General features: G+C 38.5%; 1 protein-coding gene across 14 annotated transcripts in view; it reads left to right on the forward strand.

Annotated features, from left to right (window-relative positions):
• ERC1 (ELKS/RAB6-interacting/CAST family member 1) overlaps positions 1 to 19,419 on the forward strand; it is a 528,761-nt gene that overhangs the window by 396,235 nt on the left and 113,107 nt on the right. For all 14 annotated transcript variants that reach the window (XM_023548994.2, XM_064284767.1, XM_010590789.3 and 11 more), the window contains one exon: positions 16,490 to 16,634. In XM_023548994.2, the coding sequence (XP_023404762.2) occupies positions 16,490 to 16,634 (145 nt within the window). The remainder of the gene's footprint in view (positions 1 to 16,489; positions 16,635 to 19,419) is intronic.

The following is a 19,419-nucleotide window of genomic DNA, read 5'->3' on the forward strand; positions in this document are numbered from 1 at the left end:
TCAGAACAAGGCCAGGGGCCGACTGTGGAACAGACCATCAATTGCTCATATGCAAGTTCAAGCTGAAACTGAAGCAAATCAGAGTAAGTCCACGAGAGCCAAAATATGACCTTGAGTATATCCCACCTGAATTTAGAGACCATCTGAAGAATACATTTGACACATTGAACATTACTGACTGAAGACCAGATAAGTTGTGGAATGACATCAAGGACATCATCCATGAAGAAAGAAAGAGGTCACTGAAAAGACCGAGACAGATGTCAGAGGAGACTCTGAAACTTGCTCTCAAATGTCGAGCAGCTAAAGCAAAAGGAAGAATTGATGAAGTAAAAGAACTGAACAGAAGATTTCAAAGGGCGTCTCGAGCAGACAAAGTATTATAATGACATTTGCAAAGAGCTGGAGATGGAAAACCAAAAGGGAAGAACACACCCGGCATTTCTCAAGCTGAAAGAACTGAAGAAAAAATTCAAGCCCTGAGCTGCAATAGTGAAGGATTCCACGGGGAAAATATTAAACGACGCAGGAAGCATCAAAAGATGATGGAAGGAATACACAGAGTCATTACACCAAAAAGAATTAGTCGATATTCAACCATTTCAAGAGGTGGCATATGATCAGGAACCGATGGTACTGAAGGAGGGAGTCCAACCTGCTCTGAAGGCATTGGCAAAAAACAAGGCTCCAGGAATTGATGGAATATCAATTGAGATGTTTCAACAAACAGATGCAGTGCTGGAAGTGCTCACTCGTCTATGCCAAGAAATATGGAAGACAGCTTCCTGGCCAACTGACTGGAAGAGATCCATATTGTGCCTATTCCCAAGAAAGGTGATCCAATCGAATGTGGAAATTATAGAACAATATCATTAATATCACACGCAAGCAAAAGTTTGCTGAAGATCATTCAAAAACGGCTGCAGCAGTATATTGACAGGGAACTGCCAGAAATTCAGGCTGGTTTCAGAAGAGGACGTGGAACCAGGGATATCATTGCTGATGTCGGATGGATCCTGGCTGAAAGCAGAGAATACCAGAAGGATGTTTACCTGTGTTTTATTGACTATGCAAAGGCATTCGACTGTGTGGATCATAACAAACTATGGATAACATGGGAATTCCAGAACACTTAATTGTGCTCATGAGGAATCTTTACATAGATCAAGAGGCAGTTGTTCGGACAGAACAAGGGGATACTGATTGGTTTAAAGTCAGGAAAGGTGTGCGTCAGGGTTGTATTCTTTCACCATACCTATTCAATCTGTATGCTGAGCAAATAATCCGAGAAGCAGGACTATGTGAAGAAGAACGGGGCATAAGGATTGGAGGAAGATTTATTAACAGCCTGCGTTATGCAGATGACACAACCTTGCTTGCTCAAAGTGAAGAGGACTTGAAGCACTTACTAATGAAGATCAAAGATCACAGCCTTCAGTATGGATTGCAACTGAACATAACAAAAATCCTCACAACTGGACCAATGAGCAACATCATGATAAACGGAGAAAAGATTGAAGTTGTCAAGGATTTCCTTTTACTTGGATCCACAATCAACAGCCATCAAAGCAGCAGTGAAGAAATCAAGACACATTGCATTGTGTAAATCTGCTGCAAAGGACCTCTTCAAAGTGTTGAAGAGCAAAGATGTCACCTTGAAGACTAAGGTGCCCCTGACCCAAGCCATGGTATTTTCAATCACATCATATGCATGTGAAAGCTGGACAATAAATAAGGAAGACCGAAGAAGAGTTGATGCCTTTAAATTGTGGTGTTGGCATAGAATATTGAATATACCGTGGACTGCCAAAAGAAAGAACAAATCTGTCTTAGAAGAAGTACAGCCAGAATGCTCCTTAGAGGCGAGGATGGTGAAACTGCATCTTACGTACTTTGGATATGTTGTCAGGAGGGATCAGTCCCTGGTGAAGGACACCATGCTTGGCAAAGTACAGGGTCAGCGGAAAAAGAGGAAGACCCTCAACAAGGTGGATTGACACAGTGGCTGCAACAATAAGCTCAAGCATAATGATTGTAAGGGTGGCTCAGGACCGGGCAGTGTTTCATTCTGTTGTGCATAGGGTCGCTATGAGTGAGTCGGAACCAACTCGATGGCACCTAAGAACAAAAACACAAGATCTCAGCAGTCCCAGTGTCTTCAGTCGTCTCTCAGCATACCCAGTCATTCGTATATCCCCCCACAGCTTTCATATGCTTTACATGCAGCTTGAAGAGTATATTAGATATTTACCCATTGAAACAGCTCCTACTTTTTTTTTCAGGCACAGCACAACAAGTCCAAAGATTAGATGTTCTGTGTAATGTTGACTATTTTGTGAAATCATGACACAGTTAGCTCTTGATTGTGCTAGAAGGTGGAGGAATGAGTGCCATGGTACCACTGGCATTCTTCTAGCAAATGTCATAGCAAACAGACTTGGAATGCAGTGCAAGCTAAAGAAAAGGCAAGCAAGTCCTCTCTGTAGCTCAGTGTAGACAGCTGGTATGGACATGTTATCCATCTCTAGGACTGGAAAAGGTTAAGTAAACAGTGGGACAGTGACAAAGTGCAGGGATTAATTGCTTAACGCATTCAATAATTCTTAAAACAGACGTCTAAATAAATGGAGGTATTCTGCAGTTTGAGTTCTGAGAAACAATGTGAGAAGACTTTCTTTTCCTTTGGAAATAGAGACTTCCTAAGGAAAGAGGATGAGGTAAATGGTGTAGCCCAAAAGTGTGAGTATACGATAACAGGTGTACTTTCTTTGAAGGGACTATATCTTCATATGAAATGTTTGTATTATGAATTTTTCTCTTCCTGTTACAGTATGAAATGTAAGGCAGAAAAGACATGCTGTTCTGAAATAGTAAAGGCAAAACGGAAGAAAAGGCCAGTATAAATCCTTATGTACAGACTATCCCCAGATGTCACTCTGATCCCACCACTTAGCTTCATCTTTTGGGGCTCATGCAAAGCTATTGGTTTTAGGGGATTCCCTCCAACACAGAGATCAATGGATTTAAGATATGGGGATTTGGAAAGGATTTGAGTAAATTCCCAACAAAAACTCCCTTGACTTACTACCTTTTTTTTTTTTTTTAATTCTGGTTAAATATATATAGCAAAATATTTGCCATTTTAACCATCTTTTGTATGTACAATTCAACGATGTTAATTACATTCACCATGTTGTACAATCATTACTAAAAGTTCATATGTTCCACATAGAATGTGGGAAATATGAATCTAGGAAAATTGGAAGTTGTCAGAAATGAAATGATTGAAGATAGGTATTCTAGGCATTGCTTTTCCACCCCCCACCCTTCTTCCCTGTGCTTGGCCTCCACCACTTCCCAGCAGGCTGTGGTCACTCAGCCAGGAGGTGCCGGCTCCATGCCACTTGAATTCTCCCTGTCCACACTGGCCAGCTCCTTCAGTGCCATTTCTTCTTTGCTAGTGTTGCTTCTTTTGGTTTCTTTCCTGTCTCTCACCTCCTCCCATTTCTTTCTTTTGAACACCTGGCTTCATGGGCCATCTTTACTTCCTCTTGACAGGCTCTGAAGCACCACTTGGCTGGGGAGCTGCTTCCCAGGTCCACACTGCCACATTGGTGGGAGCCCAGGAATCTTTTTTTTTTTTTTCTTTTTCTCATTTCTCCGTTTCTCATCATCTCTCTCTACTTACCTTCTTTTCCTGTCTCCTGAATATCTGGTGCTGTGTGCCATCTCTGCCTCTTCTAGCTAGGCTATACTATGTGGCTTGGGAGGCGCTTTCCCAGCCGGTACAGCCATGCTGATGGCATTCCTCAAGGCATTTCTTTTTCCTTTCCTTTTTAACTTTTTTTTTTTTTTTTTTGCTTTTGCCTTTTTTCTTTCTGTTTTTCTTCATTTCTCAGTCTCTCATCTCTCTTTCTACTTTCTTTCTTTTCCTGTCTCCTGAATACCTGGCACTGTGTGCCACCTCTGCCTCTTCTAGACACACTGTGCCCCAAGGCCTGGGAGCCACATCCCCGGTCACCAGTGGAATTCCTAGGAGCATTTCTTTCCGTCTTTTTTTTTAACTTATTTTTTTCTTTTTTCCTTTTGTTTTTCTTCCTTTCTCGGTTTCTTGTCTCTCCACTCCAATGGCAGGCTCGCTCAGCACTTTTTTCTTTTTGGCTACTGTTTCTCTCTCCTTTCTCTTCTTTCCCGTGCCCAGCTTAGCTCCACACATCACAACCTCCCCACTCATCCCTGTCTATCTGCACCATGCACTAAACATTGCACCCCCAAGTAGCACAGGCATGGCCTACCGAAACCTGCCTTGCACTGATCCCTGGCCCACCCTTTTGGCCCCAGTATGTGCCACAAAAAACCTATCCCAGCCCCTCCTCTTCAGCTAGACCTACCCTGCTGCACCATAGCTGAGTCACTGGCCCTGCCCAATGGACAAGGAGGTGAAAAGTATCATGCCCACAGATGAGCAAACAGCAAAGAACACACAGCCTGTCTGCTCAGACATAACCAAATAAAAAGGCAGGATGAAACAAACAAATCTGCAATCAATAAATGAAGAAAATAATGACGAATGTCCCAAAGACAGCAGACAATATCAAAACATGTTTTAAAAACAGGACAGGATGGTTCCAGTAGGTGTCTAAAATAAAATATCAGATGGCTGCATAGTAGAAGAAAAGGCACTTGGAACTACTTGATAGGGAATTCAAATCTCTAATATTCAGAGCTATCCAAGAGTTGAGCAAAAAAGCAGGCAAAAATGAGGAAAAAATAGACAAATTCATGGAAAAGATAGGGAAAATCATGGAAAATACAAACAAAACAATGGAATAATTCAGGAAAATACTACAGGAACAAAATGTCAAAGTAAATTCACAACTAGATAGCATACAAAAACAAAAATCAGAGATCTAAAAGATAAACAACAAGATTTCAGAAATTGACACTTTCGTAGAGGGTCTGAGGAGTAGGTTTGAAACAATGAAAGATAAGATTAGCAAAACTGAAGACAGTTTGAGGAAAAAGCAGAAAAAAGAATGACGAAAAATGAAGAAATCCTGAGAGTGATGTAAGATACAATCAAAAGCAAAAATTTTTGAGTGTTCAGAGCTCCAGAACAAGGGGAGAAAATGGAAAACACAGAGAGGATCATTGAAGAATTGCTGACAGAAAACTTCCCTAATACCGTGACAGATAAAAAGCTGCCCATCTGTGTTAGTTATCTAGTACTGCTGTAACAGAAATACCACAAGTGGATGGCTTTAGAAAGAGAAATTTATTCTCTCACAGTCTAGTAGATTTCAAGTCCAAATTCAGGGTGTCAGCTCCAGGGGAAGGTTTTGTGTCTTTGTCAGCTCTGGAGGAAGGTCCTTGTCCTCAATCTTACCCTGGTCGAGGAGTTTTTCAGGCACAGGGACCCTCGGTCCAAAGGATGTACTCTACTCCTGGTGCTGCTTTCTTGATGGTATGAGGTCTGCCATCTCTCTGCTTGCTTCTGCCTTTTATATCTCAAGAGATTGCCTCAAAACACAGTGTAATCCTGTAGGTTGAGTCCTGCCTCAGAAACTCAGTTGCCGTCCATCTTCCCTCATTAACATCATAGAGGCAGGATTTACAACATATAGAAAAATCACACAATACTGGGAATCATGGCCCAGCCCAATTGATAACACATTTTTGGGGGGACACAATTCAATCTACAACACCATCCAAGAAGCTTAATGAACCCCATATGGGCTACCCAACCCGCTGCCATTGACCCAAAATAAAATCACCGAGGCATATCATAATCACACTCTCTAAAACCAAAGACAAAGAAAGAATCCTAAGAGCAGCTCGAGAAAAGTGAAAAGCCACGTACAGAAGGGAAACAATGAGATTAAGCTCTGATTACTCAGCAGAAGCCATGCAGAATCTGCCATAAAAGACAAAGAAGGGCCTTTAAAAAAAAAAAAATTAATACTGATTAAATGGACAGTCCATCATGAAGACATAAACATAATAAATATGCATCCAGTGACAGGGCTCCAAAATACATTAAAAAAAATAAATAACAGCACTGATAAGAGAAATTGACAGTTCCACAATAATAATAGGAGACTTCAACACACCACTCATGGTAAAGCACAGAACATCTGGAAAGAGACTCAACAAAGATACAGAAGATCTAAAGGCCACAGTCAACCAACTTGACATCATAGACATATATAAAACACACTCCCCCACAGCAGCAATGGACACATTCTTTTCCTGTGCATATGGAACATTCTCTAGAATAGACCACATCTTAAGGCCACAAAGCAACCCTCAACAAAATCCAAAACACTGAGATAATATAAAGCATCATCTCTGATCACAACACCGTAAAGGTAGAAATTAATAACAGGAAGAGCAAGAGAAAAAAAATCAGATACATGGGAACTGAATACAACCTTGCTTAAAAACCACTGGGTAATAGAAGAAATCAAAGATGGAATCAGAAACTTCCTAGACTCAAATGAGAATGAAAACACATCATGCCAAAACCTTTGAGACACAGCAAAGGCAGTGCTCAGAGGTCAATTTGTAGCAATAGACACATGCATCAAAAAAGAAGAGACAAAATCAAAACGTTAGCTACACAACTCAAACAAATAGAAAGAGAACGGCAAAAGAAGCCCACAGCCGCCAGAAGAAAGGAAATAATAAAGATTAGAGCAGAAAAAAAATGAAATATAGAAGAACAGTAGAATCAACAAATCAAAAGTTGGTTCTTTGAAAGGATCAACAAACCACTGGCCAGATTGACAAAAGAAAAACAGGAGAGGATGAAAATAACCCAAACAAGAGGTGACGTGAGGGGCATTACCACAGACCCAACTGAACCAAAAAGGATCATAACAGTATTATGAAAAACTGTACTCCAACCAATTTGAAAACCTTGAGGAAATGGACTAATTTCTAGAAACACACTACCTACCCAAAGTAACACAAATGATGTTGAAAATCTGAACAGACCCATAATAAGAGAAGAAAATAAAAAGGCCCTGGCCCAGATGGCTTCACAGGAGAATTCTACCAAACGTTCAGAGAAGAGTGTACACCAGTACTACTCAAACTATTTCAGAACACAGAAAAGGAAGGGTTACTTGGGAATTTATTCTATGAAGCCAGCATAACCCTGATACCAAACCCAGGCAAAGACACCACAAAAAAATTACAGACTAATATCTCTTATGAATATAGATACAAAAGTTCTTAACAAAATTCTAGCCAGTAGAATTCAGCCTCATATCAGAAAAATAATACACCACAACCAAGTAGGATTCATACCAGGTATGCAAGGATGGTTCACATTAGAAAACCAATCAGTGTAATCCACCACATAAAAGCACATGATCATCTCAGTCCATGCAGAAAAGGCATTTGACAAAGTCCAAAACCCATTCCTGATAGAAAATGCTTGATAAAGTAGGTATAGAAGGGAAATTCCTCAAAATAATAAAGGACATACATACAAAACCAACAGCTAACATCATTCTTAATGGAGAGAGGCTGAAAACATTCCCCCCGAGTACCGGAACAAGACAAGGATGTCCTTTATCACCACTCCAATTTAACATTATGCTGGAACCCCTAGCTAGAGCAATAAGGCAAGGAAAAAGAAATAAAGGGCATCCAAATTGGTATTGAAGAAGTAAAACAGTTCCTATCTGCAGATGATAATGATCTATACATAGAAAACCCAAAAGACCACAAGAAAACTACTGGAACTAACAGAAAATTCAGCAGAATAGCAGGGTACAAGATAAACATGCAAAAATCATCTGGATTCCTGTACACCAATAAAGAGAATGATGAAAAGGAAATCAGGAAAACAATACCATTTATAGTAGCCCCTAAAAAAATACTTAGGGGTAAATCTAGCCACAAATGTGAAGTTTGTATAGTTTGTATAGCTCTATACAAAAAAACTACAAAACACTCCTGCAAGAAACCAAAAGAGATCTACATAAATGGAAAAACATACCATGCTTAAGAATAGGTGAAAATGACAATTCTAACCAAAGCAATTTACAAATAAAATGCAATCCCAATCCAAATACCAACAACATTCTTTAAAGAGATGGAGGAACTAATTAACTTTATGTGGAAGGGAGGAGGCCCCAGATAAGTAAAGCACTATTGAAGAAGAAGAAGAAAGTAGGAGGACTCGCACTACATGACCTCCCTGAAAAAAACCCGACCTCAGAACCTACTGTACAGCTGTGGTACAACGACAGATACATTGACCAATGGAACAGAATTGAGAACCCAGATGTAAAGAACAATGATGAGTCTGCGAAGCATCTCACAGCATGGATGAATCTGGAGGGCTTATGCTGAGTGAAATAAGACAGTCACAAAAGGACAAATATTGTATGAGATCACTACTATGAAAACTCATGAAAAGGTTTACACACAAAAAGAAACAATCTTTGATGGTTACGAGGGAGGGGAGGGGTGGGGATGGAAAAACACTAAATAGACAATAGATAAGTGGTAACTTTGGAGAAGAGGTAAGACAGTACACAATACTGGGGAAGCCAGCACAGCTTATCCAAGGCAGGGTCATGGAAGCTCCATAGACACATCCAAACTCCTTGAGGGCCTAAATTACTGGGCTGAAGGCTGTGGGGACCGGGGTCTCAGGAAACATCTAGCTCAGTTGGCATAACATAGCTTATAAAGAAAATATTCTACATTTTCCTTTGGTGAGTAGCGTCTGGGATCTTAAAAGCCTGTGAGCAGCCATCTAAGATACTCCACTGGTCTCACCACTTCAGGAGCAAGGCAGAATGAAGAAAACTAAAGACACAAGGGAAAGATTAGCCCAAAGGACTAATGGACTGCAGCTACCACATCCTCCACCAGTCTGAATCCAGTACAACTAGATGGTGCCCAGCTACCACCACTGACTGCTCTTACAGGGATCACAATAGAGCATTCCGGACAGAGCTGGAGAAAAATACAGAACAGAGTTCTAACTCAAAAAAAAGACCAGGCTTACTGGCCTGATAGAGACTGGAGAAGCCCGAAGAGTATGGCTCCTGGACACCCTTTTAGCTTAGTAATGAGGTCACTCCTCAGGTTCACTTTTTAGCCAAAGATTAGACAGGCCCACAAAACAAAATGAGGCTAAAGGGGTACACCAGCTCAGGGGCAAGGACAAGAAGGTAGGAGGGGACAGGAAAGCTGGTAATAGGGAACCCAAGGTCGAGAAAGGAGAGTGCTGACGCATCGTGAGGTTGTTAACCAATGTCATAAAACAATATGTGTACTGACTGTTTCATGAGAAGCTAGTTCTGTAAACCTCCATCTAAAGTACAATTTCAGGAGGAAAAAAAAAGCTTAGAATACCAAAAACAAGAATCTGGATGGTCATACTCAGCAGAAGTTAATCACAAACACTCAATATAACATTGAGTAGGAAAGACGGTGTTGTCCTGACTTATTGTGAAGAACATAAGGTTTGGCTGTGAAAGTAATAAAAACAAACAACAAACAAGACCGTTGCAACTTCACATCCAGATGAATCTCTAAATACTCATCTAGGCAATTTTATATTTATTCCCTTGGTGCTGTCATTGCTGAAACATGTTTGTAATCCTTTCTTGGGAATTGCTTTCAGAGCCAGTTTACAGTATGTCTCTGAAATAAATATATACTTAAACCTTATTGTGGTCCAAAAAACATATCCCCCTGATTCATTGTCTATGTACCAGACGTGGTGTCAGGTATAAATGCAATCTAATAAAAAGGATATTTGTGGTAATTCCAAACAAATTAAATGAAAGAGCAGGGGAGGAAATGTTTGAGTTACTACAGACATTGTAGTAAAGTACCACAGTAGTGCAAAAATGGATGGAACCTCACAGAAAAAATCAAAAGCTCTCAAAAAATTATACTAGCAAGTCACAAAAGCCAAATGCTGTGGTAATTCCAAATGCTGAGATAATACAATAAACTTTGAAGCTAGTTTCAAAGAGAAATTTGGCGGCATCATTAGAATAAGTGTTCTTATGTAACTTCCCAAAATGAATTCTTTGAAGAATTTAGCTTTCTTTCATTTGGAACTGTAAATACAGGTATAATTGTTTGCCTTTTTACATTATAATACATTTCATGAAGGAAACACCTGAATAATTTTTGCCAGATTAGCTTTTGGGGAAATAGGAGATTAGGAGGAACATCTTTACATGGTAGTGATATTAAACTTTCTGTATTACCAAGGAAGCTCTGGCATCAAATCTATTTACTTTGGAGCAAGTTGGTTTAATCATGGAATGTAGGTTATATGATATTTTTTATTCCCACATGGACAGGTGACTCAGCATTTACTACAGTCTCAACGATGCCATTTTGTTGTCAGTGTATAGAAATTTAAAGTAGGTGCCCTTTTGTTAAAAGAAAGTTTAGGTAAAGTTTTGTTTTTTTAATACAGAAGGAATTTTCTAACTTTTTGATGCATGGATATTTTGAGTAGAACTAAAGAGAATTATTAGGGTTTGTTGTGTGACATATAACATTAAAGAGCAAAAAGAAATTCTAGTTACAATTACTTTAATTATGTACATAATTTTGCTTAATGTCTGGCTTCTGTAATAGGCTAAGTTCTATGAGGTCACTGTTTTCAATATATCAGCAGTACTTAGCTGAAGACCTGGCACATAGTGAGCGTTCACCAAAAATTTGGTATTTGGTGACTTTTATCTTGTTTTGGTTGTGGTAATAGGATTCTAAGTTAAAGGTCATTGGGATAGTAAGTAAAGCAGCTCATGCCCTGGACCTGCATATAGCTCAGTACATAAAAATGCTTAGGAAATGAACTAGCATAGTTTATTAAATTAATCTTCTCAGTGGTTGGCTTTTGTGACTTGCTAGTATAATTGTTTGAGAGCTTTCGATTTTTTCTGTGAGGGTCCATCCATTTTTGTGTGACTGTGGAACTTTACTACGATGTCTATAATGTCTGTAGTAACTCAAACATTTCCTCCCCTGCTCTTTCATTTAGTTTGTTTGTTAAGACAATATTGAATATGAACAGAATAATTTTCTTATGTGTTTCTTGACAAGCCAAAAGAAATGAGATTTTTTTCCCCTGCGAAAGAATCATTAAGACATTAAATTACAGAGTAGCTTCGGTCAGACAACTCCCATTCAGAAATCTTAAGCAATTTGACTTTATGCAAAAGTGTCTGCTTCCTTAGACATTATACCATACTTTTCCTCTATAATCCTATTTAGTTTTTAATATAGATGTTTCTTAATAGAGTCAGAAAGGACGCTGTTTGCTGTAGGGCTCTAACCACTTTAATGTACTAGGACTTAAGAAAGTTTCATCTTCAAAAGCGCAGCATAAAGTGAGCATAAAAATGACCTAGATGAGCTCATAATACGGAAAGTTACTTGCTGCCTGTGATCAAATTATCGTTTAAGCATTGAGTAAAATATATTTGATTATTGGAAGGTCTGCTTTGTTGCATGTAAAGTGAGCAATGCTAACAATAATCATATATCTTATTTCTCTTCTCTTTTATCCAGGTAAATGGGCTTTACTAACCTTACTTTAAATACAATAGACCAAGAAGGACTTTTAGTTGCAAAATAGATCAATTTTTAGTTAATTGACTGAAATTTGCCAAGTGTCTGCTATGTGAAGAGCTTATATGTGGAGAACACAGTGAAGTTAAGACATGATCCCTATTCTCAGGAAACTTAACACCCTAGATGAGTACTCAGGATTTGAATACATAAAAAGTTTCATTGAAAAAGAAAACTCTTCTCACTCAGTCTGTTTGCAGTGTTTCTCCCAAAGCAATATATGGTCTTGAATATTAGGCCAAAGTGTTTGATGTGGTAAGAGACCTGATGAAAATGATATTGGAAGAGTGGGACAGTATAGAATGGTGAGGGAATTAGAGAAGAGGCTTTAAAAATAATATAGGCCTAAACTAAAACAACTGTAGTGACTATGGTAGCAACCATGCAGATACAAAGGACCGGTTTCATTAAAAACTATAGAAAGAAAGAATCAATAAAACTTGAATATTGACTATGAGGAATAAAGAAGAATTGGAATAATTTAAATGTCACCCTATGGACCCCCGAATATGGTGGCTCTGTTAACATAGAAGGAGAAATTTGATACAGTGGAAGGAAAAGTTGATTAATGTTGACATTTTACATTAAAGATATTTCTAAGTATCTAAGTAAAGACAACCTATAGAGAAGATAGTGTGATATACAGGACCAAAGGTTGAGACATCAGACATTTCAGTCAGGCTTGCCCACAGAGGATCGATCACCCATGTGACCAGGACAGTGTATCTACCAAATTCTCTGAGACTTCTGAAAGAGGAGTTGGAAAAAATAGTAATCAGAAGGCTATCTTCAGGAAATGAGGTGGAAGATTGGAAGAGATATCCTGGTAGTCTGCTGCTCACTCTGGGTAGTTAAATGGCTAAATAACAAATCAATGATGGGGCAAAATCAAAGGCTCATTTAATCCATCAGTAAGAGAGTCTGGATTTCAGATTTGTCTTAAAACTGGAGTAGATTAACTATACCTACATGTTCATGACATTAAAATATCTAAAGCTAGATATTCTTGCCTTCATTCTTGCTTTCATTCCATCTCTTTCCTGATGTTTTCAGGATTACTGTACACACAGGGAACGTGATTATGCAGTCATTCCGTTTGAAATACCCATTTAGAGGAAGAGGAAGTAATAAGCCTTAACAGCATCCCCTCATTCATACTACTTTTTCTGTCTTGCACTCCTGTGAAACATGCACACACGTAATAAGGACTCGCTCGTTGTTAACCACCATCATTCTAACACTGATTATAATCCCTTATTTTACATGTCATAGAAGCTAATGTTGTATTGTTCTCAAGGATGCAGGAATTATCAAAAGGATTTTGAGCTTTTGCTTCTGATATTTGTCTTCTGTTTCTGAAATTTACCCAAAAGGGGGAAGGAGAAAAGTGGGGGGGGGGGTCTATTTCCTGAAGCACAATTGATGTCACAGCAGAGTACTTTCAGAGACATCTTGATTCTATTAGAACTTGCAGGTCAAAGGGCAGGTTCAACTGGTCTGGTAGTTTAAAGCATCAGGAATGGAGCGGATAGACCACTTTAATGACTTAAGGTTGAATTTCTGCTGCTACCTACTCATTATGCAAGTAATACAGTCATGCAGTAGGGGTTACTAATCACTTAGAAAGGTTCTGTGTCCACATTTTCAGTTTTTTTTCTTTTTAAACTGAGGAAAAGACATGAATAGAACAAGGAGAGTAATTTGGCAGGAAGAGTGTTGCAGTTCTTATTTTGCTTTGGGCTTGTGGCATACATATATTACCTTTCACATTTTATGTGCTTGTATTACTCCCTAGGGGCTCATGGGAAATGAAATCAGAATGTGCTCTACTAGTAGGCCTTCTTTTTCTATGGATAGTCTTTAGTTGGGAATGCTCTTAAAGTCAATTAGTAATCCTCATTAAGGCTATTTTCTTTAAAATATTAGAATTAGAGTGGGTGATTTTCAGATGTCAAGACATTGCCTCAGATTAAAAAGGAATGATTTCTGGTAATTTTTATTCTCTTCTTTCTAGTTTTCAGTGTCTGTTTTTCTCCAGTGAATTTATATTCTCTCAGAAAATATCTTTCTTACAAAGAAACAATTATATTGAGAGTAGATGGTTGCTAAAATAAGAGTCTTTTTGCATTGCTTTTTTTTTTTTTTTTCCATTCTGAATCCCATTCCCTCTGAGAAGCAGGGTATTCTTAACAAAATGTTTTGAGTTTAGATACTTTAGAGTGTACTCTGTAAAACTTAACCACATAAGTTCAACTATCCATATGGTCTTTTCCATCGGATGTATTAGGGGAACAACAATTTTTCTTATTCCCATGAAATGATGGCTGTTAATATTTACTAGCTTCCACATTCTTGCCTGTCCTCCAAATTTTTCTTTTTAAGTTCTTGCCGTAATATCCGTTTCAAACTTACCAAAATTATAAACAAGAGAACAACACTATCTCTGTACCTTTATAAAAATAAATACCTAAAAGCTAACATGCCCATAAAAGACCTTAACATTACCTAGAATTTGTATGATTATATGTACAGTATATAATCAAGACACTTTATTTTGCTTGATTATTAATTGTCCTTTTTAGGCACATACACATGTACAAATCAATATCAAGGGTATACTTTTCAAGTAGAAAGGGCAGCAATATAATAATATGTTAGAGTAAGAGCCATGGGTATGGAAGAAGAAAGTTTGATTCTGTACAGTACATAGCCTACTGCAATACTGAAAAAAAATTGTTTAAATGACATGACACAATATAATCTCTATTTGAATTACGTAAGAAAAAAAAGACTTCAACTTATATATCTTATTAAAAAGGCATTATTCCAGTGGCTCAGACTTCAGTGCCACATCCTTTATTTTCAAGCTTAGAGCCTAAATTGTTACCTGGTTTATCATATTGCAGTTTGGGAATTTGACATTTTACCCCAGAGATTAGCTGTACCCCACACTCGTTGACCAAGCGTATTATTTATGAAGAGTTTGGAATTCAGTTAAGATGCTTCAACGATGTATAATAATTTTTACTGTTTCATGTTATGAGGCCTAAACACAAAATGGAGCTGAGACCCAATTGCCTTTGTCTTGCATTCAGCAAAGGTAGTGATGACTCTTAATCTAATTAGTTTATCTTTCCTTCATCTTCTACTGCGTTCCTGCTGCTAAATATGTGATTCTGACTAATGGTGCACAGAAATGCAACACCCTTATTGAGAAAGCGCATTTCTCATTCCAGCTTTGTCAGTCTTTGAGCTTACACGAAAAGGGAACAGATGACAGCAATCAACAGGAAACTGTGCATAGCGAGACCATCTTGAACTCCTTCACCTTTAAGCTCATTTCACCACTTAACATACTTTTTTCAAGTGGTTAGTGGATATATTTAGACTGTCGTTATCCCTTTGGTGTTGACTGGAGCCTCATGTTGTAAGCCATCTGCCATTTCTTAGAATTACTTGAGTGTGGAGACAGTGGAAAGTGATACTGAGGTGAATGAGAATCTTCTCTTTGTCCCTTCCAACAGCAAACACTAGTTAAACAAATCTTCATTTCCGTGATATAAACTGATGTACATTCTCCTTATGTTAGTATGGCTTGTTCAGAGTTCAGTCTACCTAACCACCCAGAATAAAGAATATCCCAATGAGAAGACTCCAAAGATAGTCTTCCAGTTTGTGGCTAAACTAAAACTCTTCCACATGACTGCTGTTGAAGCATAATTATCTTAACAACAGACAGAAGCACAGCTAAATCTCGTAGTGCATTCTCAGATTCAGCATTTCCTTAGGTCAAAAGCTCAAACCACTTTTTATATATATATGTATGTATATGTGTGTGTGTGTGTATATATGTATACATACATCATACCTATTGCCATCAAGTTGATTCCAACTCATAGCAACCCTATATGACAGAGTAGAACTGCCCCCATAAGGTTTCCAAGTCTGTAATTTTTACAGAAGCAGACTACCACATCTTTCGTCCATGGAGCAGCTGGTGGACTTGAACCACCAACCTTTTGGTTAGCAGCTGAGCGCTTCACCACTGTGCCACCAGGGCCCCTCAGCCACTTACATAATAGTTCCTATAAATCAAATCTGTTTTCTTACAGATGACTTACATAAAAGATGAACCGCCAAGGAATGCATTTTGCACTGTGAGATTAATTGTTCACCAACATCATTCTGATTATTTTGTAAATTTGTCATGTTGTCCACAGCCCTTCTAAATACCTCTTTTTTCTGTCCCTCTTCTGGACATGAACCATAAAGTAGTTAGCTAAACCACAAGAAATCTATAAAGTTTAAATTACTATTTCGAAGTGCGCAAATCATTGCCAAATAAAGCCACAACTGGAAACTTATTTGATTGATGAGATAAAAAGAATTTTCGGTGTTCAGAATGCCCCAGGAACAGATGGGTGTGTTAGTAAATCCTGTTTACTGAAGTTTACAATCTGTTACACACTCTATACATGAAATGTTTTCCATTTCAGCATTACTGCTTTGCCTGGAAGCTGCAGAATACTTACCACAGGATTTAGATAAATGGATGAAAATGTATAGGTGACATCTTACTAAAGATACAAGTCACTAACTTGGTTTAACATTGCGATTTTAAGTGTAACTATATCTAGGAACTCTTGCTTAAGATGGCAGTATAACAGCATAATAAAGACATTTGGAGTCAGAAAGACCCAAATGGTACTCCTGGCTGCACCGTTTACTAAAAATGTGAACTTGGGCAAGCTGTATTAACTCTCTAAGCCTCATTTTCATCACCCATAAAATGGAAGTAATAATAATGTTGACTTCAAAAGATTGTTGTGAGGATTAAATGAGCTTTTGCATTTTCTTTCTTTTGCAGGCAAGAAGCTCTTCTAGCCGCCATTAGTGAAAAAGATGCCAATATAGCACTTTTGGAGCTTTCCTCCTCGAAGAAAAAGACCCAAGAGGAAGTAGCTGCATTAAAGCGAGAGAAGGATCGTCTGGTGCAGCAGCTCAAGCAGCAGGTATAATTAAATGCTAGGGAGGATCCCATGGAGAAGGGTCGGTGGGAACAGCTTTCACGCTATTCTCTACACATTGCTTTGCCAGCTTGAATTAGCAGTCTTGAAGTTCTAAGGTCCTATGTGTCGTATTAGACATCTAATAACTGTATCCAGTTAATTTTCAGTAGCAGACACTTTTATCTTCACAAATCCCTGGCTATGTCTGGGAAGCGTGGAGTATTCTTGGTAGGAGGGCCGGTTTGGAAGTTGTCACAGGTCTTCTGTGAGAATACTTTTTAACTTTGTACTATGGCTGGATGAAATTAGTGAAATTCTCGCATTTGAAATGAAAAAGCCTTATCTTTTGTATGTCCAATTAGATACTCTATCCCAGCAGGCACTAAGGATGTTTTCATCACAGGGTTGGCTAAGCTCTGAAGGTAAAAGCAGAGCTTTGACCTCTTTCCCAACCTAAGACCTTCCAAAATTTAATGCTTAATATTTATGTGAGGACTTCCATCTGTGAGACAAAAGCTAAAAATTTCCCCTTAGAAAATAACGCAAAAGCTGGATTCATAAATCTAAGTCCACTGCTTTAACGTTAACACTTTTCATAGACTGTTCTTGTCCTATTTTCAGTGTTCTCAACCCTGTCTTCCAGTGTCATCGCCTGCATTCTCAGTCAGTTTCTACCCAAATTTGTTCTTCTGCCTGAACTAATGAAACTGGGAAAGAGCTTTTCAGGTGTAGGAAAGTCTCTTTTCTGCTCTGGGGGATCAGTGATCAATTGATAGTGCTTTTGGCAAATATTTAATGGGCAAATTGACAAAAATCAGTATTTATACCATAGAGATGTTGTATTTGTAAACCAGTATTAAAACCACTTAGAAATGGGCTTTATTTATGTGGCTGACTTTGCTGATATAATGCCAAAAAGATATCCCTTGTCTTCAGAGTAGATGACTGGCAAAAAGCAATGCATTGCTCATTTATAAGTGAAAGAAAACTTTTCCAGGGTCCTAAGATAATTTGTAACAGGAAGAGGACGTTATTTAATTTTTGGATGCCTAGCGAGTAAAAAATGGAGCCCTGATGGCACAATGGTTGAGCATTCGACTGCTAACCAAAAGTGACGGTTTGAACCCACCAGCAGTTCTCTGGGAAAAAAGACCTGGCAATCTGCTCCTGTAAAGATTACAGCCTAGGAAGCCCAATGGGGTAGTTCTATGTTGTCCTGTAGGTTCGCTATGAGTGAAATGGACTTAATGGCATACAACAACAGCAGTAAGTAAAACAGGAAAAATTTACTTATTGTTGAAGTCATTTAGTTGAAAAACTGAGATTCAATTTGTCAGAGTTGGTAATATGAAATAAGGATATTGCTGAGGAAAGGATTTCACTAGTTTGTAAGTATATCTATTTGGCAATATCAGTTCTCTTAAACTAGTTAAGCCTGAGTGATGTTATAAGCGTACAACTTTAGCACTTCCTTCTTGAGACACCAAATAGGATAGACTATCTAGCAGACCAGAGTACTATATCTCATTCACAGTGGCTTTTGATTCCTTGACTTACAATGCTGTATGTTTTCATTAGGTGAAGGTTAAAGAAATTAACTGATTTATGCACTTATTTTTTTTTATAACCTTAGAAAGCAGCAGCTAAAAAATTCCTAGTGTCTTTTACATCTAGCCCTGTGCCCCAGATATTCTGTAACGATGCAACATGTGAAAGGAGAAAGATAATGTAATTCTTGGGAGTCCTTCCTAAATGTGCTTTTCTTTCCCACTTCTATGCAAAGTTTCGCACTCCTGCCCTCCCAAAATGTATCTGAGGATACTGTGAGCAAGAAGGAAGGAGTCTTGCCAAAGACATTTTGGTTCTGTAATTTCTCTAAGTATGTGTATTAAAGTTTGGACAAGGGAGAGGCCTTTTGGAAAGAGGATAGGGCATCAATGTTGTTTTAATTTAAAGCTTCTAGTCCTTGAATTGCTGGAATGTGCCTCAATCTAAAGGTCATTTCCTAACAGGGAAGCAGTCAGCATTGACCAGGCTTTCCAGTAAATGGAACTGCCACTGTCTGATAGGCTATTGGCATTCACATGCAATTCCTATTGTCAGAAAAAAGTGAAGCAACGAGGGATTTACAGATTTTTGGATCACCCTCTAATGTGGTCCCAATTTACTTACCCTCCTTCCCCCGACCCCCGGCCAGGGTAACTTGTCTCCTTGACTCATTCATGGCAAAGCAGCACTTGGAGAGGCTGCATCAGAGGAAGGGGCAAGGGCCAATTAAAAAAATAAAAACTAAAATTTGTCTAACAAAGTCCAGATGTGCTGTGGCGGGTGTCAACCAGTGTGTTTAGATTTTAAGTCATGACGACGTCCCTGCTGTGATGGTCGAGCAACCCACGCTGGACTTAGTGTATCTCTAGCCCTGAAAAGCATTAATACAATCTGTTTAGCCAGTACAGCTGTTAGAAGATGGCCTTTCTCTCAGCATTATTTTCCTTTTATCACCTAAAGAATTTTACAGCCTCTATATTGTGTTTGCTGTTAAAGTGAAGTCCAGCTTTGCCTCTCTGAGCTCTATTCAGATGTGTCATAGACAGTTTGGGCTTTTCAAGACAGGCCAGAAGTTTTCTCTGTTTTTGAAGGTCAGCTGTAACAGTACAAGAGTCAAGGCTACAAACTTAAAATGATGTGGCTTGAATCTTAGACAGTCTCATTTGAAACTACAATTTTGTAATCCTTTGCAATAGGATTGTCTGCCTTAATACATTCTTTCATTCCGGTACTTTCTAGG

Source organism: Loxodonta africana, chromosome 4, assembly GCF_030014295.1.
Source record: "Loxodonta africana isolate mLoxAfr1 chromosome 4, mLoxAfr1.hap2, whole genome shotgun sequence".
In the NCBI taxonomy this organism is placed as follows: domain Eukaryota; kingdom Metazoa; phylum Chordata; class Mammalia; order Proboscidea; family Elephantidae; genus Loxodonta; species Loxodonta africana.